Source organism: Callorhinchus milii, unplaced genomic scaffold, assembly GCF_018977255.1.
Source record: "Callorhinchus milii isolate IMCB2004 unplaced genomic scaffold, IMCB_Cmil_1.0 Scaffold20, whole genome shotgun sequence".
NCBI classification, from domain to species: domain Eukaryota; kingdom Metazoa; phylum Chordata; class Chondrichthyes; order Chimaeriformes; family Callorhinchidae; genus Callorhinchus; species Callorhinchus milii.
In genome coordinates this window covers 9,767,021-9,789,443 of record NW_024704761.1, presented here as the reverse complement: position 1 = coordinate 9,789,443, position 22,423 = coordinate 9,767,021, and the positions used below count along the sequence as shown (strand labels likewise).

The following is a 22,423-nucleotide window of genomic DNA, read 5'->3' as shown; positions in this document are numbered from 1 at the left end:
GGAGCTGAAACAAGCTGTCGCCTCCTCACTAATATCAATGTCACAGAAGAAGTCGCAAGGAACATGGCGACGAATCATTATCTGCCATAAAAATGATGGTGCTCACACACATACCGATCCTCTGGACGTCTAAATAAAGCTAAGCACTTCTGAATGCAATTATCATTATTTGTTGGTCAATGCACTGAAGAGAAAAAAATGGGGGTGACAGGACTTTGTGGACATTCTGTAGAATCAACAGAGAATCTTCTGTGTTTGGACAGAAAGTTCTCAGTCTGTAAATCAAACAGGTGACATCAATGCCCAAGTACTGGGGAAGTGGATTGATTGGGGTCTAACAGATGGAACAGGTAGGCCTTCCTCAAGTCGTTTGCCTGCACAGTGGATCTGAACACATGCAATTTTCACTGCTTTATTTTCAATAATATTATTGTTTCAATTATTAGTGTTTGGAACACAACTTGACCCCCTTTTTTGGGGGGTTGGGGTGTGCGGGAGGGAAAGTATTCCTACTCATTGCTCTTACCTGATCGGTTCATACTCTGTAGGTGGGGGAACCGGGCGACTCTGGTAGATTTTGATTATTTCTCGAATGTTCTGACTGGGTTCCACTCGTTTGGGAGGTGTGTACAAAGAATTAATTATCTCTTTATTCCTATTTTCGCTCTTCTTCGTTTCATCTTCTTTCTTCTCTTTATTGGCAGATTTCTCTGGCCCAGGCGGAGGGGGAGGAGGGGGAGGCGGAGGAGAAGTAGATTCTGCAGAGATTAACATTAATAAATGTCAGACTGTCAGACTGTCAGAAGCATTTGTGACTGTCAGTATTTGAGGTCAGTTTACAGCACTCATCACCTCTTGAGAGATTGTAGTCAGGAATTTGAACTCATAGCGGTGACCAGGGTGGCATTTGTCAGGATTAACCATCATATTTAAAACAGGTAAGAATACAAATGAACCGAGGCCGGGAGTTTGGTCCGACTTAACCAGCGTCCGAGATTTACCTACATCCGGCTTAAGCGGCTTCCACTGTACCTTTCGGTTTCTCTGGTTGAGTCTCTGGCATCTCAGTCTTCTCCTCGCTTTTTGGGCGGTCAGGTTTTGGAAGCCGAATCTTGGATGGCACCCTCACAGGTGCCTCTTCCTTCCCTGTGAGGAGCCGGGGAGTGGGAGCAGCAGAATGAGAAGATCAGAGAAGAAAATCACACACATCCAGCCCAGCCATGGATTAACAACTATTTTCCCCAAGTCAATGAGGGTTGGAAGAATTTGGTGACAAAACATCCAAGGATTTTTTTTAGCTCTTTTCATATTTATACTCTGCTCCACCACTGTCAAGCGCTCTGGGATGCTACTCTGAGGGGTACTATATAAATACAAGTTGTTGTTATTCTGCTGTGCGTAATTGGCTGCCGCGTTTCGCCACAAAATATACGGTCGGTTCACTTCACAGGATATTCTGTGAAGCACTTTGAGACATCTCAAAGATATGATAAGGCACTGTAACAAATGCAAGGATTATTATTACTGTTAAAGCAGCTGATGCTTCATCACCGTGATCCAACAGCCTCCTTGCAAACACTGTGACTAAAACATAACTCAGAGATAAGCAACAACAACTTGCATTTTTACAGCACCCCTTATGAAGGGTAGAGTCTCAGAGTGTTTAATGTTAGTGATCACTATTGATAATTCAAATAACAAAACATTCACTGAGGAATCAATTAAGCTTTAACATCCAGAATACTGCCAATATATCCCACAAGTAGTTCATCCCATAAATGCCTCAATATGTTAGTGCCATGAATCCCAGTAGCAGGACCATATTTATGCCGGTCTATCTAGTTTTCTCTCCAATTTCTTAGTGATTTACTGTTTTATACTGCAAAGATATTTAATTTTAAAAATAAATAAATATTTCATGAAAACAATCACCCAGGAACCATACTTGTCAGGAAATAATGGCATTATAGGCCCTTGGACTCAGAACCCCACTAACAAGGAGACAGACTGATATGGAACCACACTAACATGGAGCCAGATTAACATGACACCACATTAACATGCAACAATGTTGAATCCTTTCAATACCTTTGATGTTACAGTTGTAGCATTCAACAGTGCAATGAAAGAAGATAGAGACACCCACACTCACCTCTCGTCTGGAAATATTGTCGTTTTTCCTGGAAAGATTGTTTTTGTTCTAACAAAGTCTCATCGTCACTGTTATCAACATTCTCAGGCACAGAAACCTACAGACAAAAACATGGCTTCAGAGAGGATACAGGTTGCCTGATTGCCCTCAAAACCTTTTTGAAGAGTTGACATTCCAAGTTGATTAAGGGAGTTTATATGGTATTGGTCTGTGTTAAAAGACCATTATTTTGTGAAGAGCATAAATAGTTACAAAAACTAACACAAAACAAAAAGGCGGGATTTGGGAGAGAGTTACAGAGTGCAAAGTGCCTCAAAGCTTATCCACTGATAATGGGGTAGGAGAAATGGGTGACATGAAGCAGGAGGGGAAAGAATGTGGGAGAAGGACCACAGGTTAGTAAAGCCAGAGAGAGGCTCAGGGGAGAAATAGAATCATCTATCCTACAACAAAAAAGTCAAAGAAGAAAATCAGACCCAACCCGGGCTTTCTCTTCTGAGCAAAAGGAAGCACGCACAACTGACACTGGCTCTCCTGCACTCTGAACAGACCAGAGAGCTGATGTGACCCCGAGGGTTAGACAGGAAGCACGCTGGGGTCAGAGGATAATAAACACATACCTTCTCTTTGGGTGGCTTATTCAGATCTATAATAGGTATTTTGATGACTTCAGGCTCCCTGTTCACACTGGGTGTTTTTGGCTGAATGGGCGGAGTAGAGATGACGGGTTGTACTGGAGGTTTAGGGGTGTGTTTTATGAATTTCTTTGTCCTGGAATTCACTGGGGCTGCCTCCTCTTCCTCATGTGGCTTCTGCCACTGGTGTTGCTGCTGCTGTTGTTGTTGCTGGGTCATTGACATGGCCTGAATGGTCATCTGCTGGGCCTGAAACAATACATCACATTGTGCAATAGGATTAGAGTTTTCAGAATTAAGTGCACTTAATCGTATAGTGATACATATCTGATTCATCCCACCATTTTCTTTATTAAGAGAAAAAGACAAGAAATTCCTAATGACAGGAAAGCAAAGGACACAAGTTCAGTGTTCTAGACGTTGGATTTTTACACATTTTACACATTTCTTATTGAGGAATCTGTTAAGAAATCAAGCAAATCAAACCCCAGTGTCTTAGCTGGAATGTTTCTGCTGCTTCTGAGCAATATTTTTCCAGAATTTCGTTAATTTATGTTGCGATTAATTTATGAGTTGCTTTAGGTCAGGTAATTCTGCATACAGTTGTATAACCCAATTATAAGACAATTGTATTTTGTATGATTTCTAATTATCTGAACTGTTTGCTTAACACCACCCCTCTCGTATCCAATCCCCAGATCCTGTGTAAACCGTCCAGTGCCTTGGGACGTCTTTCCGACTTGAAAGGCACCATGTAAGTCCAATTTGTGGTTGTTGTTAATTACAACAGCTCTGGTTCTAATTATTACAAAGGACCAACTCTTTACTATAAACACTGATCTGCCACTGACTGATGCACTCACCAGTAGAAGTGCCTGCTGGTTGATGAATTCCTGCTGCTGTTTTGCTGTCTGTTCCTGTTGTGAAAAGTGAGATCTTGAGTAACGACTTGGCTGGTGCATAGGCAGCATCTCAGGCATGCTGGAGGCTTGTGGCATCATCATCGCTGCAGAGAAAGTCCTTACAGTCAGAGGCTTATAATTCAATCCATTGCAAACTATTGCACAGTGAGGCTAACATGTGGGTCACTGTTACTCTGCAACTTGACTTGACTACAACTTGAATGTTGTAGTAATAATAATCCCTGCATTTGATTTAGCGCCTTATCATGTTGAAATGTCTCAAAATGCCTCAAAGATTTTCTGTAACAAACAGTGATTGCATATTCACACAGCAATGTCCCACAAAAGCAAAACTTTTTTTTAATATAATGGTGGGTGGGGGAAGGCTGTTGCCAGACAATCAGAAGAAAATCGCTTCCCTTTTCAAAGTGCCATTGGATCTTTAATGTCTATCTGAACAGGCAAGCAAGGTCTGGGTTTAACATTTCATTCAAAGCACTGCACCTCTGATATTGTAGCAAAGTAATTGAACTCCCAATTTTCTGACTCAGATATCAGAATGTTATCGACTGAGACAGCCTAACACCTGAAAACTTTTGATTCACAGACATCCTGGAAAGGGCCTAAGGGTATGCTAACGCTCACGCTTACCTGGCATAGATGGGTGCATCATAGGCATGGTTGGCATAGTTTGCATTGGCTGCATTGTTGGCATTTGTTGCATTGGCTGCATCACTGGCATGGCTGCAGGAACACCTGCCCCCATGTAAGGCATTTGTTGGTAATTTGGTGCAACAGACATCTGGGGCATTTGGGGCATCCCTGGAACATGCAAGCAAGAGAGAAGGTGACGAAAAGTTTAAAGACTGAAAGTGATTTGCACAAAGTGAGGAATCTAAACTTGATCTTAGACGCTATACATACCCATAGGGTAGCTGGGAATCAGCGGCATACCTGCAGATAAAGAAAATGCAATGAGCAGCTGCCACGTCACAAAGTGTCTATCAACACCTGCCCCAAATTCCCACCATTACACTTCATTCATTGTCTATCAACTGTGCTTTGTTCCGAGTGCTTCCAGAAAGTTTAAACAGAAACTGCAAATGTGACAATTCAACTTACATTCAGTTATGCTTCACACCAGAGATCACACTCAGCCCACGCTGTACACCACAGCTCACACTAAACACACCCTGCACACCACACCTCACACTCAACAACAACAAATTAGATCTGTATAGCGCCTTTCACGTCAGGATGACGTTCTACTCAGTCAGCACATAGCACACTCAGCCCAAGCTGTGTATACACTCCAGCATACACTCAGCTCACCCTGCACACTACAGCTCACACTTAACAGATCATTGACCTGGACTCATGTAGACTCCTGTCTGTGTTGGGCCTATTCCTCCACCTCCTTTCATCCGTCGATTTAGATCTGCTGATCGCTCCATTTCCTACAAGGACCATTGGAAAAATTACATCAAGACTGAACAGTTTGAAGAATAACTGATGCAATAACTCCGTACTACAACCAATGAAACATTTACAGATTACTGGTCAGTAACAAACAGCACAATTAACACACACACTCACCCCTCCTCCAAAGGTAAACACTGGATTGAACAGATTGTCCACATAGTTTTCTAAGCCTGGTGTTGGTCTTTCGCTATAATCAGGAGCTGTGGAGAAAAGCCAGAAGATGAAAACTAACAGTTCAGCAAGTTTCCCCATAAAGGTGTTACGTAAACATTGATATCTCTAACCAATTTGAGTTGTTCTTATTGTTCTTTTTAAGTTCCATAAAACATTGCTGGAAGAGNAAAAAAGCCTTCTCCTTCCACAAACTCAATTATAAACTCCAACTTCCAACAGTATCAATACATCTCCATAAAACTGCCTGATACCAAAGGCAATTCTCCTGAGAATTCATCCATTCCTGTGATAAAACCAGTTCCATTGAAATTGTATTTCCTTCTTTCCTTTCTTCCTTCCTTCCTTTCTCTTACTTTCTGTAGACATGTGCACTGAGTCACTTACCCCCAAACTGGGACTGATAATAACCAGCAGAAGCATTTTCCTGGGGTATCAATGGCGGAGGTAGAGGAGGTGCCTGGATGTTGGGTGCTGGAGGAATTATTGTCTCAGAATCCTCAGATGTTGCCCTGGATGAAATACGAAGAGAAATTGAGTTGTTGAAATCTCTCAGCAATTCAAATGTGACAAAGGTTCCATTAAGCTCAAAACCTGTGTGGGAACTGGGTTCCCTCTCCTGGATTTACTGCACCAAGTTGGTCAAACACTTAGTACTGACTAGAAGTTCATCCAACTGGATAAACCCAGGTATCAAATCCTGATCTCAAATGGCTCAATCACACTCTGTGCATTGATGTTACTATGCAGGAGCTCAGGTTCCACACTGAGTATTGAGCCATGAGTACTTTGCATTGTATAACGTAGATAAGGATAGCAGATGGTAAGAGGCTGTATATATTCTTTATATTTGCCAATTTTTTCGACCTCGATCATTTTCCCTCCAATCCTCCCTTAAAGAGACTCAGAGACTATTCTAGAGTTTTCCTTTAAGCACCTCATGTCCTCACAATGTGAACTGAGAAACATGTATATGTTGCACCAACCCATAAGACCTTGTCTCTGAACTAAGGTCATCTTGGAGGAGCCAGTAACACAGCAATTTTGACTGTCAAAGTGCTTCTTCTACTGCTAAGTGACTGACCCTATTTGACAGCCTTTAAATAATGTGATGATTCGCAGACTGCATCGAGTTACTCACGAGTAGATGTTTTCAGAGCTGTACGTAGATCCGTAAATATTCCCACTCATCCCTGTGTTGAATGGGGAGCTGGAGTTCTGGGCTGAGAATACGCCAAGCATTTCAGTCTCAGCAATAAGATCCATTATGAAGTCAGAGCCGGGAACATCTCGCCATTGCTCACCAGTGTGCAGGGACATTGACCAGCCTTTCTGTTCAGTCTCCTGGCCCCTGTGGTAATCAGTGAGAGGTTGACCACTCAGGTACATGCAAAGCAACTTATATTATTTTATGAAAGACATTTGTTTCACAAGTGTATCTGTTACATACCAGAACTTGAAGATCCAGCTGGCCAGCTCTTCAGCAGTTGTCCATGACTCCACCTCCGTGACCACAGCTTCATCTGGAAAAGTAGATTTAAGATGTTATTTGAAATGTTGAGTCAGAGGGAAATCACCACGAGGATTGGAGGCTCGGGTATCCTGTATAAAAGGTGAGGGTACCATGGGACAAGATGGGGCTTCTCTGTGTGAGGGGTTACATTTTAATCTCACTGTGAAATCTCCTGTGCGCAATTGGCTCCCGCGTTTCGTCCACAATATACACAGTCAATCCTCTTTATGATATATTCTGTGAAGTGCTTTGAAACGTCTCAATGAAGTGATACGGCTCTATATCAAATGCAATGGTGATTATTATTACTATTATTCACACAGGACTGCCAGAAGAAAATCTGGGAATACTCCAAGTTATGCTACAAAATAGCCACACATCCTTTTCAGAATATCTTATCATTATTAAATATTGTGCTTGTAAAAGCAAACGTAAGATGCGTTTTCAGAAATAAATCATTGGACATTGCAACAAGCTCCACTACATGCTTGCTAAGAACCCTAGAAAAGAATCCTTTCCTGAGCATAATGATTCAAATTTATAGTTTACCGTGTCTGCTGTTATTTTTTAAAGTCAACAATCGCAAATACAATGCAAAGTACTCATCAATAATTACAGTACTTTTCTTTGGAAACAGATTGTTGCCTACATAGAATATTACAGCACAGAAGGAGACCATTCGGCCCATTGTGCCCGTGCCGGCTCTTTGGAAGAGCTACCCAATCAGACCCACTCCCCCGTTCTCTCCCTGTAGCATTGCAATTTTTTCCTTTTCAATTACCTATCTAATACCCTTTTGATAGTTGTTACTGAATCTGTTTCTACCAGCCTTGAAGGGCAGTGCATGCAGACTAACACTATAAAGTGAATTGTAAAACAAGTGAATAAAAGTCGAGGCAATGATAAGAGATGGGGAAATACCATTAAACAAGTGCACATCCAGCACCATCTGTCCTCGCCTCTGGTTTGCTGTCCACTCCAGCTGGGAAGGTGGAAAGGATCTCTTCTGGCTGTGCTGCAGGGCCGCAAGGGCTTTGTGCTGGCACAAAGGCCTATAGCCTTCCACGCCATGATCCGACACATATCTGCGGGCAGGAAGGAACATGGCACAAATGGCACAAACATCAGCGCAAACGTCTCTTTCGAAGTTGGAGAAGAGAGAGTAAGAGGCAAATTGGGATGTCACAAAAAGAGATGAAATGGCAGTTTCAAGTGAGGAACAGCGGCAAATTGACTGAAACTGGTAAAGTGCCGATTTGAGATTGACAATTGGAGAAGATGTTGCGAATGTCCCATGGGGAGAGTTGCTTACTTGAGCAGAGGCTTTTCGAGCTCAGGGAAGGGCTGGAAACTGTTCAGGCAGGTGGCCATCAGCAGGCAAGCTCGCTGCCACTCCTGCATGTCAGGGTTCTTCCACATCTGATTGGCCAGCTGGCAGAAGATCTCATTGCGCAGCTTGGGGTATGATATGCCCTTCTGCGCAATAAAGTTCCCAAGGAATATTTCTTCCTTCCTTCCTTGAAGCCATTCGTCTCCCTGAAAACGAAGAATCTGTCAAACAGAAAGGTTAAAAAGATGTTAAAATGAGTACAGATATGTACAACAAGGGCCAACATGACCGACACACATATAATAATAATCCTAATAATAATCCTTGCATTTGATATAGTGCTTTTCACATCTTCTAGACGTCCCAAAGCACTTCACAGAATATACTGTAAAGTGAATTGACTGTATATTAGTGGGCGAAACTTATAAAGGGATATAAAGGGGTCACACGCTTGTGTAAGTGATATTGAAAGAGCATAGATTGATTATTATGGGCATTGGTTAAGAGGGAATGTAGAGCAATTTGCAGGGAATCTTCAGTACAATACCCTCCAGTATGGCGCAGCCTTGCTTATAGCGTGGGTCTACTGTGCACTATTGTACCTGCACTATCTGAAAACATGGTGTGCCCAGCTTCCAATGCAGATACAATGCAATACAAATGCCAGCATCCAGGTCATCATTTCCTATGTGCGATGGAGGCCACAGAATCAGTACTGACCAGTTTGAAGATGTCTAAGGCCAGTTGTCTCTCTTCTCCCTCCAGTTGTGTGAAGGGCTGTTGTATCGGTTGTTTTTGTACCTCAAACTGAGGGACCTAGAGAAAGGAAGAAGTGAGAAGTTTAGTTGCCTGGGAACACCTTTAATGAATCAATGGAAGTATAGCAGCTGAGACCAGCAAGTTCCATTACAGTCTTCAATGTGTAACTCTCTCCCCTGCCTTTCATGGCCAGTTGCAAATCACTCTGGTGATGTTGACTTTACATTAATCTGCAACAAAACAAGTTATGCCCTTCATATTTTGCATTTAGATTCAGGAAAAAATAACTATTCCTTCACACTTCATTCATTTAGTCAACTTTCAAACAGGAATTAGATAGATACTTGAAAGGGAAAAATTTGCAAGAATATGGGGAAAGAGCGGGGAAGTTCAACTGATTGGGTAATTCTTCCAAAGAGCCAGCACAGGCACGATGGGCCGAATGCCCTCCTTCTGTGTTTCAATATTTATGATTCTATGAAGAGGTGGTTGAGAGGGTTCCTGATTTCCTTTGGAAATCTGAAAGTATCTTCAAGGAACTTTTCCCCAGGAATTGAATGGGTGGATGGAGTCCATGGTGGGGAAGGTCACGTATGTTTGTTGGAAGGAGTTCTAAAGTGCTTCCCTTTGCCCATTTCCAGAGTTTATTTGGAGATTGCCATTTATTAAGAATAATCTTTGATGATTTTGTACTGTGGTCATTTCGAACTTCCAACTCCACTTATTGTTATCAATTTAAGATTGGCTTATTACATCTATTCACTCGCAGGGGTGTTGTTTAGTTTTTGATAGGAGAATGTATGAAACATTTATAATACATTCCACAGACCTCAATCCTAGAATAGACATTTACAGTTGTTCATGGATCAGTAATCTACAGGAATATTTATATGATAGTTGTAAAAATCTCAAGGACTTTAACATTTTTAAAGTGTAGATAATGCAATCATGAGGTCACATATCGTAAAGGTGAGCCTTGCAGTTTCAAGTCAATCTCCATATGGAGTCCTGAATATAGTTCTGGTCACTACACCCTGAGGTTCTATGGTCAGTGCGAAAGAAGACAATGTTAGAGTGAATGATATCAGGAGTAATTAAATAATATAATGCTATTCAGCTTTCAAATGTTCAGAGGGAAATTTATATAGAGGCATATAAATTGCTAAACGAGAAAAAGAAAGTAAACTCAAATCAATACTCGCTGACACAACAAAGAAGCAATACAAGAGATCATGGTTTTATGGTCATCAAGGGCAAGGGTTTGGAAACATGAGATTAAATGGCTAAAGAGGCTTCCTCATTTGAATTTCTCTTGTGATATGTTTCTCATCAGCCAGATTTCTCCTACATTAGAAACCAATCATCATTCTTAAGACAGAGTTTCACATATACATGGAAATTTTGGTTTTTTTGACTGTTAATCTCTCCCCAGATGTGATTTTTTTGGGAGTAAAAATGTCACAGCACCTTTGGCACTGTGTAATTATAATAGGAGATACCATTACTGGTGATAAACAACCGGACAGCTTCTCAGAGCACTTACATTGCCAAAGGTAATTCCTGTAACACTTTATGACATTTGTACCTCATGCTTTTAGTTTTGGTCACCATGTTCATCCGGAAAACAAACAGTCACTACACTTTCCAGCATATCCTGTGAAGCGCTTTGTTACATCCACCTGAAGTGAAAGGCCCTATACAAGTCACTGACTACAATGCCACCTGTACTTGTGCTGACCACCTCTTACTGACAGGGACCCTTTTCAGGACCAGTCAATGCTAATGGGGCCCAAACGTGATGATTATTATTATTATTAGCATGTTAGTACACCAATAGCACAGTCGGTTTACACAATTTCTGTGTCAGAGTTAATGCTGCCGGCACCGTGCTCGGACATTTTGGAACTAGGTTCAGCGCTCGATTCTCTCTTCCCCCTCCCCCCATGCTATGAGTGTGTATCACTGACCTGAAAGTGTTCATTGATGAACTTGCTGAAAGGATGTCTGTCGATATCCGGAGGAAGCGAGTAATTGATGCATGCCTTGATTTGAGGTGGGCTTACTTCTGAAACCTGGTTTTCAGAGGCATGACCTGGAAAAGGATAAGAGAAATTCTGATAAGGATTTGATCAAGTGCTTACTGGTATTTCGCAGCTGAAAACAGTGGCATTGGAAATCTGCAAGTTTCAAACTATACAAGTAGGGCAACTATCAGGTTGACAATGTGACATTCTGACATTTCTCCTTCCATTGTATGAATAACTGAATAGCTGATGGTTATGACTGCTAATATAACTGGTATGATTGCTAATATTTCTGACCCATTATAAGTAGAACACACATCAACCGCCAACCAAATATATGAATATTCTATGAACAATCCTCTAAGTGCTGATACAACAACAACTTGCATTTATATTGCACCATTCTGGTAGGATAGCATCTGGGAGTGCTTTACGGTGATGGGGTAGGGTAGCCGGAGGAGCAGTAACCACCAATATATATATACCCATTTCCCTCCGTTCCGGAAATACAGACTTCCATTAACACATTAACACATTACAGTCATTTTGGCAATTCTCCTCTCCCTCATACATACATTTTCCAACAACCTTCTTGAAACAATGAAATATTCCATGAACCCACCCACAAATGGACATTCCATCAATTTGAGATGAGATCAATTTGTCCTTTTTCATTTCTTATGATCGTATCTCAGTGCTATGAGACACTGCCTCACGTGAATAAATGCAAGTTGTTGTTTTTCTGTTATTCCAAACATTTTCCAAGCATGATAACCACAACTGGATATAGTGATCTCATTGGTGCTAGTGTGAACTTAGTACGATATTATTGTCTGATCAATTTAGATAAAAGTCTTAATTGTGATTACATTTCTGCAAGGTCTCATAAACGTTTACCTCATTCCAGGCTGGGTGTGGCATATTTCTAAAACTATTGCAACATGAAAAACAGAACGTTGAACAAACAGTTTTCAGTAACTTTTAGAATTCTAGGAACTTTCAGGAAGTGTTCATCTCTTCGTATTCCACTTCCTCTGGTGCTAACACAACTGGAGACTTAGAGTGAAAACAAACCACCTAAACAACATAAATTACCACAACAATTATCGAGCCATTGGGGCTTGATAATTAGAATCATTCAGAAGGGAACTGGATTGACACCCAGGCAATAAAAACCTAAAAAAAATTGTATGAGAGTTTGAAAGTAGAATTAATTTTAAAAAAGGACGATTTAGAAAACAGGTTGCAGTGGCACAGACAGGATGGGCCAAATGCCCCCTTCAGCGCAGAATGGTTCACGTCTTATTTGATTCAGAGTAGATTTTGGAGGTGACCCTGGCTTAGTGAAGCATACTTGCTGAGAGCAAATGAATTATAAAACTGTTCAATAGCTGTATTGTGTATTTGTGTTGCAAATGCCTAATTGGGTAAGGCTATTAAATCCTGTAGAACATTTTAGCCCCTACGGAGACTGGTTTCTGTTTTGCCGCAGCTGAAAATGTTGAGTCAAAACTTGCTAAACAATTCACACCCTAGCAGGAGAGCATCCAAAGGGCAGAGTATTGATTTCTACAAGTTTCTGTGGTGTTTCCCTGATATTCTATTACTGTTCATCTAGATTCTCTAGGATTATCCATAATTTTATGGCATTTATCTGGGGAACCTGAAACTCATAATGTTTCAATTACAATCTGGGATTCATTCACTGTCGGAATGTGTTCTCTAAATCAGTAATGACCTTTTAAGAAGGTATATACTATAAGGTACAAGAATTACAGTCTAATAAATATCGCTAAGTGCCACACTGAATCAGCCTTCCAGCAGAACTCCAATTAAGCAAGATATCATAGCATTGCACACAGTCATCATTCCTCTGCCTGCAATGCCACATAACAACGACAAAATTACATTTGTATGACACCTTTTATGTCAGGGGGATGTCCCAAGGCGCTGGCCAGAGTTTTGGACCCGAGCTGGGGTTCAGGGTCGGGGAGGGTGGAGGGCAGGGGCAGAAGCAGGGAGATCGAAGCACGGTCAAAGAGTAGGATCTTGAGATGGGTCTTGAAGGAGGCAAGGGAGGGGATGAGGCGGAGAGACTGTGGGACGGAGTTCCAGAGGGTGGAGCAGAGTGGCAGAAGGCCCACCCTCCAATAGTGGGGCGAGTGAGGCGGGGGACGTGAAGCAGGCTGGAGCCTGCTGAGAGGAGGGAGCGAGTAGGATGGTAGGCGGTTAGGAGGTTGCAGAGGTGGGGGGGAAGTAAGGCCATGGAGGGCTTTGAAGTTGAGGACAAGGATCTTGAACTGTATCCTCTGTATGATGGGAAGCCAGTGGAGTTGGGCAAGGATGGTGGTGATAGGGTAACGGAGCCTGGTGCGGGAGAGAACACGGGCTGCAGAGTTCTGAATGATCTGCAGCCTGTGGAGAAAGGAATTGGGGAGGCCGATAAGCAATGAGTTTGCATAGTCGAGCCTCGATGTAATGAAAGTGTGTATGAGGATTTCTGTGGCCAGTAGTGTGAGACAGTGGCGGAGCCGGGCGATGTTGCGGAGGTGGGGGAAGGCAGAGTGGGTCATGGTGCAGATGTGGGGTAGAAAGGATAGTTGAGAGTCAAACAAGACCCCAAGGTTCCAGACTGGCTTAGCAAGGTGGAGTGAGCAACCATGGATGGTGATGCTGTCAGTGCCTGAGGTGAGGAGGTGCTGATGGGAGCTAATCAGGAGAATGTCGGTCTTGTAGACATTCAACTGAAGAAAATTAGTTCTCATAACAGAAAACCGTAACTGAATACATGCGTGGCAAATGTGGAATAGCAAAGTAGATCGTCAGTATGCTTACAATGAGACACAGCCAATCTTTACCAAGCGGTAGAACATTCTGAAAATTTTGCACTGAAGTTGGAATGGAATCAGTTTCACAATTATAAACATTGGAGTCATGGGAAGTACAATGGATTAGTCTTGTCTCTGCCATAAAATTATAGAAATGACAGCGTAGGTGGAGTCCATCAAACCAAAGATGATGCTACCTCATCAGTCAATCTCCTTGAGCCTAATGATGCAGGTCTCACACCCACACCTCACTGACGACTGAGCTGTCATCGTTACATAATCTAGGGTTTAGCTGGCTGTGGTTACCTGGAATTATCAGTCACATGGCTATAAACCTGGGTAATAGTAACACGCCTGGAATACACTCAATCAAATGCCTACCATGACAACAACAACAACAAGATTACACTTGTATAGCGCCTTTCACGTTGGGAGGATATCCCAAGGTGCTGGACAGTGTACAGCATTTCAGACCTGAGCTGGGGTCAGGGGGGGAGAAGGGAGCGGAGAGAAAGGGGGTTGACTGATGGCATGGTTGAAGAGGAGGGTTTTGAGGCGGGACTTGAAGGAGGCTAAGGAGGGGGCGAGGCGGAGTGATTGGGGGCTGGAGTTCTAGAGGTTGGGGCCAGAGTGGCTGAAGGCTCTCCCGCCAATGGTGTGGCGGGTGGGTCGGAAGACGTGGAGCAGGTCGGAGCTGGCTGAGCGGAGGGAGCGGGCGGGTTGGTAGGGGGTTAGGAGGTCACAGAGGTAGGGTGGGGCGAGGCCATGAAGGGCTTTGTAGGTGAGGACCAGGATCTTGAACTCCGAACACTTAGGGCAAGGAGACCTTGGGACCTCACAATCCAGCACCCTCCAACATCCACGTACCCTGCACAACCAATCTATGGGGAGAAATTTCACCTGGAGCTGGATTTATTCTATTCATATAACATTTCAGTGTCTGGAATTTGACAAAGTGTTAAACACAACCTTAGTTTTGAAGCCAGTGTTCTGTAAGTTTCTTTTAAGAACTGCAGAAAACTGACAAAGATTGAATTCAACAGTTCTACCCCTGTATCTTTGCACACATGGCATCCGGCATACCAGAGTATGTGCAATCAAGTTTTCCTTAGTCTCTTTTTAGATTACTTACTCAAAAGAAAACAACAAAGTTGATATTATTATAGAGCAGGTTTCTAAGACCAAGGAACATGAGTTAAACTTTAGAAAGATTGGAGCAGCCTTTTTTTTGATATTGGGCTACTAAAATTGTGGACTAGGTTGTCAGGATAGACTACTGATGGGGACTATATAAATAGATTTAAGAGGCAACTTGATGTGTTTGGAAAGAGAAAGGCTTGAGAGATGAGGGAGGGAAGGAAGGGAGGGAGAAAGAAATAATATTTGTCATACTCCATTAATGCATATTAGACCTCATTACCTACTTACTGACCTACTTCACTACCAGTCACTAGTGGACTAAACTTTACCTAATCATACAGACACTGTCATTCTCTCTTTGACACACACTTACCCTCAGCAAGCCGTAAGAGTGCAGAAAGTTCAGCTGGGATCTCCAGCAAGCCAACATCCTGCAAAAGGAACAGAAAAGAAGATGAGTGAGAGTTCACCACGTGACGTGAAGCTTGTGCATTTAAAGACACGGGGTTCAAGTCCAGCAGAACGAGAACAATGGGCCCCGTTGCGATTGACTGGTCCTGAAAAGGCTGCCTGTCAGTGGGAAGTGGTCAGCACAGGTATAAGGTGGCATTGTGGTCAGTGACTTGTAATAAATTGTGGGCGACCAGTGTATAATCAGGCTTGCAGACACTAAAAACAGGGATTTGAGGGCAAATTTTTCTGACACACACTGCACTAACAACACCACCTTTGTCCAACAGGAAGTGGAACATGAGAAATATTCTGTGAGCTTCCTTCAACTGAGAAGTTTACTTCAATGATGGCATTTTCACCCTAAAATAAAGTACCCAAGGGAATAATGTGAGGTGAATAAAGCCAGCTTATTAACTGCTAACCTGACGTTGATTGGTAAAAAAAAATTACTTTTACCCCCCACTTCAATTATTCTGTATATAGAATTTTCCTATTATAAAATTGTTTTTCCAAAAACATTTCTATTTTTGGAACCAACGTTTTTGCATGTTTTGTTTAAACCAGGAAGAGGGGACAACAAACAAATAAGCGCATGTGTGTGGGAACTTGTTTAGTGAATAATCTAGATATATCAGGAGGGAGGTTACTCAGTGGATGCTTAAGTGTATGTTTACAAAGATGTGTACAAAAAGATAAGTATGAGTGAGAAGATAATAAGTGGCAATGAATTAATAAGGGTGTGCATGCATGTGCTATGTCATGATGACACTGACTGAGTAACGTAATAAACATTGGGGTGGGTGAAAGTGTTTGTTATTTTTACAGCACCCTGTTACAAATATTTCCTCTCTTCCACTTGCTGCCCAGACTCGCACCGAATCACTTGGGTAAGTTATCCAAAGAAGATCATGGTTACATTAAAGAAGTGGAGACCTTATTAAAGTTTTCCAATACCAGAGAGCTCCCGTGGGCTGGACTTCAACAATATCAAAAAGTCCATAATAAGAGGTTATGGTCTTAAGGTTAGAAGGAAAAATGTGAACAGATTTATTCAGTACTTTACTCAGAAAGTACTGAATATATCGATATTAGCCCAGGAAAGCAGTGCAGGTAAACAAAACTACCAATTTCAACAGGAAATGTGTCGTGATTAATTTTGCTGGAAGATGGAGTAACATGAGAGATAGGATTGACATTTAGAAAATGTGACTTGACAGACATTCCGTAATGATCTTTGTACGGATTTGCACATTCTGATGTCCAAAAGTCCTAAATTACATAAATTTACCTACAGTACAGAAATTGACCATTCAGCCGAACTAATCCTCTCTCCTATGAATACTCTTCTTCTCTCAGCCTCACCCCTTCCTTCCCCAGGTTGTGCCTGAAGACCTTCCTATTTGACTGGGTCTATGGTCATCTCCCCTCTCGGCGTTGTGCTCCCCCACTGTCAAGCACTCTGGGACTCTAACCCAGCATGAGGGGCGCTATATAAATGCAAGTTGTTGTTGTTGTTTATACTCCTCTATTATCTTCTTCTCATGTGTGCAGCTCGTGTACTCTCACGCACCAGGCTCCGTGACCCCATCACTCCCACCCTCGCCCAACTCCACTGACTCCCCATCCCCCAGAGGATTGAGTTCAAGTTCCTCGTCCTCACCTTTAAGGCCATCCATGGCCTTGCCCCCTCCTAACTCTCTGACCTGCTGACTCCCTACCAACCTGCTCACTCCCTCCGTTCAGCGGGCTCCGGCCTGCTCCATGTTTCCCGCCTAACCCATCGGTGGCCGGGCTTTCAGCCTCTCTGCCCCCACATTCTGGAACTCCATCCCACCATCCCTTCACCTCACTTTCTCCCTCGCCTCTTCCAAGGCCGGTCTCAAGACCCTTCTCTTCCACCCTGCTTTTGGTCTTCCTCCCACCTCTCTGCCTTCCCTCACCCCTACCCCACCCCTCCCCCATGCTCGGGCCCCAACACCTGACTGTTCAGCGCTTTGGAATGTCCTCCCGACGTGAAAGGCGCTCTATAAATGTAATTGTGTTGTTGTTATTGTTTCCTCTTAAATTAATTGATGTTTCCAATAGCTTCTGGCAGTGAGTACCGCATTCTCACAACCCTCTGCATATAAAGAAATTCCTTCTCAATTCCCTTTCAAATCTGTTATTGACTGTCTAATATTTTCAGATTTTAATTTAGTTAAGTGGAGTCAAAACATTTTATGGAACAATTTTAAAAAAAAACATAAGCAGTTGTGATATGTTAAGAATGTGAGTGAGCAGTTTAATTGCATGCAATGTAATTATAGTTGTGATAAAACCATATTTTATTGGGGAATTGGGTGAAAGGTCAAAAGAAGAGGCAGGATTATGTACATAAAAGAAAAACACAGGAGGTAAGGAATTCAACAAACATAACAAGAAGAACAACAAATTACATTTTATAGCGCCTTTCACATCGGAAACATGTTCCAAGGTGCTGGGAATTCAATTTGAGATGAGAACAAAATAAGATTGTTAACAGATGAAGAAGGGTTATGAGTAGATCAATCACAAGGAAGAGGCTAGTTGTTGGATAGACTTGCAAGAAGAACTGAAGAGTTTGAAGAATTGAAAGAGTGAACATTTTCATTAGATCATTCAAAGCATATGTAGGAGATTAAGGTTTTGAGTGGAATCATCAGGAATTGTAGATATGGTTGAAGATGACATCAGTGTGGTGATTGGAACAAAATGAGTTGGAGACAGGGAAGCAGGGGCATCAAGGCTCCTGTGGAACCCTGGTGGTAATGGAAAAAGGGTCAAAGAATGAACCATCAATGAGTCATCACTGCCTTGGTATACGAGGTGGGGTCTCAGTACACAAGGAAACCTCACAGTTACTCACCATTCCCACTGCCACTCCTTGGGACCTGGTCCGTGCTGTGCCGTTACAGACCTCGATTCTCTGCAAACACAGAAAAGTCATGAGTGTGAGATCCTTTGCCATCACTGGTTGGCCATTCCAGTCACACAGAAACCTGCCACAGGGCAGCATTTCCTACCACCTTCCTTTTTCCTCCCTTCCTTTCCTGAAGGAAGTGCCTCATTCCTCACTTCAATGCCCAAACCCAGTCCTGTCCTCACCCAACATCCACATATATACACCTTTGAAAGAAGTCACTGGAATAATAATAATCCTTCCATTTGATATAGCGCCTTACCACATCTTTGAGACGTCTCAAAGCGCTTCGCAAAATATACTGTAAAGTGAATTAACTGTATATTTTGTGGGCGGAAATGATGAGAAACGTGAATTCTGGCTGAGATTTTCCCTCCTTCCCAGCCTAGTGATATACAGATGAATTATATTTCCCTCGCGCTGCTCTGACTGAAATCTGGTTGTTTCACCAAAGACAAAGGATAGTTCAGTACCACACCTTGTGGTACATTGATGCACTTAGCAATCAGAAGATTTCCCTCCCACATTGCTTTCAATCTGCCCAGCTTCAAAACCCATTTGATTTAATATCATTTCCCCATTTCACTGACAAACCACCATTATTTACTGTCACTTTTTAAAAGCCCTCTTGAGAGCATTTCAGTGTAACTTGTTTCGCCCACAAATACACAGTCAATCCACTTTACGATAGATTCTGCGAAACGCTTTGAGACTGCACAATAATGTGATATCAAATGCAAGTATTATTATTATCATCATCATCATTATTATTATTAACTCTGAACACAATCCTCCATGGGCCTCCTCTTTTGTTTGAAAGCAAAAGTCAAACAAATCTTACTTTCAAAATGATTTTGAACAAAGAAACAAGAGAAACAAAACAGCTGCGGTCTGAGCTGCCCAACCTGGAGTCCCCACGCCCTGAAAGCTCAGGAGCCCCACTGCCTGCGTTAGTAAACAATAGCTGCACCTAGACCTTAATAAACATACCTGATTCCTCTTTCCTTCTCGATTGAATACAGATGCTGTTTGGATTTAGTCTTTCTCCACGCAGCACACTGCTTAACTGTAGAACTGCCTCTGAAGCACGGCAGGATAATGTAGACACGATACTCGTTTACCTAACTGTACCAAAGTCCATGGAGGAAGGAATCGGTACACTTGAAGTGAGAGGAAAGCAGAATTTATTGCTGCTGAACTTTGCCCAATCAAGAATGGGAATACGTCACTGCAGGTAATTGCCAATGAACCTCTGCTCACCTACTAGAACTCTTTACCGCACCCTGATCCTGTACTAAAGAGTATGTTTGGAGGATGGCTTTACTTGTTACCTGTTTCCTGACCACATCGCACCTGTTGAACTAAGGCACAGGTGCAGTACAGCACAGCCCTTCTCCCGCCCCCTTACTGTTACAAGACGGTTCACAGATGACAGGACTCACAGTGGCCAAGGCTGCCACTAACCTACAATTTTAAATGTATCACTTTGAAATATTTAGAATATAAGAACATAAGAATTAGGAGCAGGAGTAGGCCATTCGGCCCTTCGTGCCTGCCCCGCCATTCAATAAGATCATGGCTGATCTTCTCACCTCACTCTGATTACCTGCCCTCTCCCCATATCCCCTAATCCCTCTATTTTTCAAGAATATATCAGTCTCAGCCTTGAAAATGTTCAAGGACTGAGCATCTACAGCCTTCTGGGGTAGTGAATTCCATAAGTTCACTACCCTCTGAGTGAAGAAACGTTTCCTCAACTCTGTTCTAAGAGGCTGATCCTTAATTTTCAGACTGTGACCCCTGGTTATAGATTCTCCCACCAGGGGAAACAGTCCCTCTGTGTCTACTTTATCAGCCCTTTAAGAATCTTATAAGTTTCAATAAGATCCCCCCTAATTTTTCTGTACTCTAGATAATACAGCCCCAGTTTATTCAGCCTATCCTCATAGGTCAGTCCCCTCATCCCAGGAACTAACCGAGTGAATCTACGTTGCACCCCCTCGAGGTCAAGTATGTCCTTTTTTATATAAGGAAACCAAAATTGCACACAATACTCTCGGTGCAGTCTCACCAAGGCCCTATACAGTTGCAGCAAGACTTCCCTACTCTTATATTCTAAACCTTTCGAAATGAACGCTAATATGCCGTTCGCCTTCTAAGTTGCTGCTGCACCTGCAAACTAACTTTTTGGGACTGGTGTACAAGGACACCCAAATCCATTTGAATACTAACACTATCTAACTTCTCCCCTTCCAGAAAATAATATGTTCTTTTATTCTTGCTACCTAGGTGAATAATTTCACACTTGCTAACATTGAATTCCATCTGCCACCTACTTTATAACATCTAATATACCTTGCGCATATACCTTTCTATCTTGCGCACAGCAGTGTCTCACTACAGTTTGTGGGACACTGCTGTGCACAATTAACTGCCGCTCTTCGCCCACAAAATAAACAGTCACTACATTTTATAGTATATTCTGTGAAGCGCTTTGAGATTCTCCATGATGTGATAAGGAACTATATCAAATGCAAGGATTATTATAGCAATAGGTGGATATGAATGGGATATGTTTCCAAAATGGGAAATGTATACAAAATGAATGTGGATGTGCCCAACTCAGCAGTGGTATACACAGTGAATGGAGTTCATAAACAAATTATTATATTTTTTCCAAGAGGTCAGTTGTAGGGAAATAGGTATGAAGACTTTTTTCCTTTCAAGAGGGTTAGCACCAGGAGAGTCGTGTTGCTGAATATCATGTGGTATGTGGAGTAGTGGGATGCTCCTGGGGGCGATGGTGATGTGACCTGTATGGAAAAAGTTGACATGAAATGATAACTGCACAAATGCAGAAAAATGGCCATGGGGAAGGGGATGGGAGAGGGGAGAAAAAGGACACCACACCTGAACTTCTTAATTTCTTCACACCTTTTTTACCTTCAAACAATTTTTAGTAGGGTTCACTTTCCTTCTTCCTAGCCTGAGGAAACTGAAGCTTGGTCTGAGATTAGTTACGCTCGGAGTTTCCACATCTTTTTGGCTCGGGCCCACTACAACAGTGCATTTTCGAACTGTGCCACCAATGGAGCGTCCAAAAGATTCTTCCATCGAGTAATACATTGTCTTAGTTACTACAGACATAGTGTTGTCTGCAATGCTGTGTCAACCAACAGCTTGAAAGCTGCCCTCATGCCACAGCTGGACAGGAGCCACAGCCAAGCTTGTCCGCAAGCTCAGGCATGTCCAGCTACACAGTGTTCTTCAGCCACATAAACAACAGCAGTTCCGATTCTATCGCTTGAAGCTGCACCCAGCCTGCATGAGGAGTTTGAGCGACCCAGCGGTCGATTCCTTTGACCGACTGCAACTTTTCTGTAGAAGACCACTTTGATGCAAGAGCCACTTCTCCTGGTGCTTTGACGTTGCTGGCTGAGATCATCATCTTGCCGGAGTTCCAAATGGAAAGTGATACCTACAGGCTGTGAAGCTGTGTCACACACTCTCGCCATAATCCAGCTGACCTTTCAAGAGCTGAAAACCTGAACTACTCACCTGTATTTCTGTACACTGCAATGATGTCCTGCCGGGTTTTGGTTGAGTATGTGGGATGGTGCTCCAGGCACTCTTTCCCACCCTCTTGTACGGTTGCTATGGCAAAGTGGTTTGTTGAATTGCCTAAGTACCTGTCTTCTAATCTCCCGATTGGCCGAGATAGTGACTTACTGAACACTGCGTTCAATAATTATACTCTGTTCGGAACATGATTGCGCCAAACACCTGTGCAAACAATTCAAAACATTCCTTACTCTCCCAATGCTTAGCTACCAGGGTTTCAACCTATGTGCATGTTGGTGTGTGTTTCTGTATGGTACAGTGTGTTTTGGGTGGAGTACTGCATGTTTGTATCTGCATGGTATGGTGTATTCTGCTGCATGTTTCTGTTGGGTTCTGTCCATGTTGGTGCATGTTTCTCCCAGAGTGGCAGGTTTATCTGTCGCTGTATATTTTGTCATCTCACTGGCTTTATACCCATCCTTTATATAAATTGTATTTCTATTGGTTAATTCTATTGGCGATGAAACACATCACC

At 42.6% G+C, this 22,423-nt stretch overlaps 1 protein-coding gene across 1 annotated transcript in view; it reads right to left on the bottom strand.

The window, feature by feature from the left end:
• The window catches only part of myo15b (myosin XVB), a 40,913-nt gene extending 21,449 nt beyond the window's left edge, over nt 1–19,464 (bottom strand). Inside the window, exons 1-19 of the mRNA XM_007888480.2 lie at nt 19,318–19,464; nt 18,274–18,333; nt 15,310–15,367; nt 10,912–11,036; nt 8,906–9,001; nt 8,168–8,406; nt 7,777–7,940; nt 6,793–6,865; nt 6,484–6,693; nt 5,730–5,854; nt 5,286–5,371; nt 5,059–5,146; nt 4,614–4,643; nt 4,341–4,511; nt 3,651–3,793; nt 2,773–3,036; nt 2,153–2,249; nt 1,033–1,146; nt 527–758 (exon numbers count right to left, since the gene is read on the bottom strand). Of these exons, the coding sequence (XP_007886671.2) occupies nt 527–758; nt 1,033–1,146; nt 2,153–2,249; nt 2,773–3,036; nt 3,651–3,793; nt 4,341–4,511; nt 4,614–4,643; nt 5,059–5,146; nt 5,286–5,371; nt 5,730–5,854; nt 6,484–6,693; nt 6,793–6,865; nt 7,777–7,940; nt 8,168–8,406; nt 8,906–9,001; nt 10,912–11,036; nt 15,310–15,367; nt 18,274–18,276 (2,318 nt within the window). The 5' untranslated portion in view covers nt 18,277–18,333; nt 19,318–19,464. The remainder of the gene's footprint in view (nt 1–526; nt 759–1,032; nt 1,147–2,152; nt 2,250–2,772; nt 3,037–3,650; nt 3,794–4,340; nt 4,512–4,613; nt 4,644–5,058; nt 5,147–5,285; nt 5,372–5,729; nt 5,855–6,483; nt 6,694–6,792; nt 6,866–7,776; nt 7,941–8,167; nt 8,407–8,905; nt 9,002–10,911; nt 11,037–15,309; nt 15,368–18,273; nt 18,334–19,317) is intronic.
• Nucleotides 19,465–22,423: the final 2,959 nt, after the last annotated feature.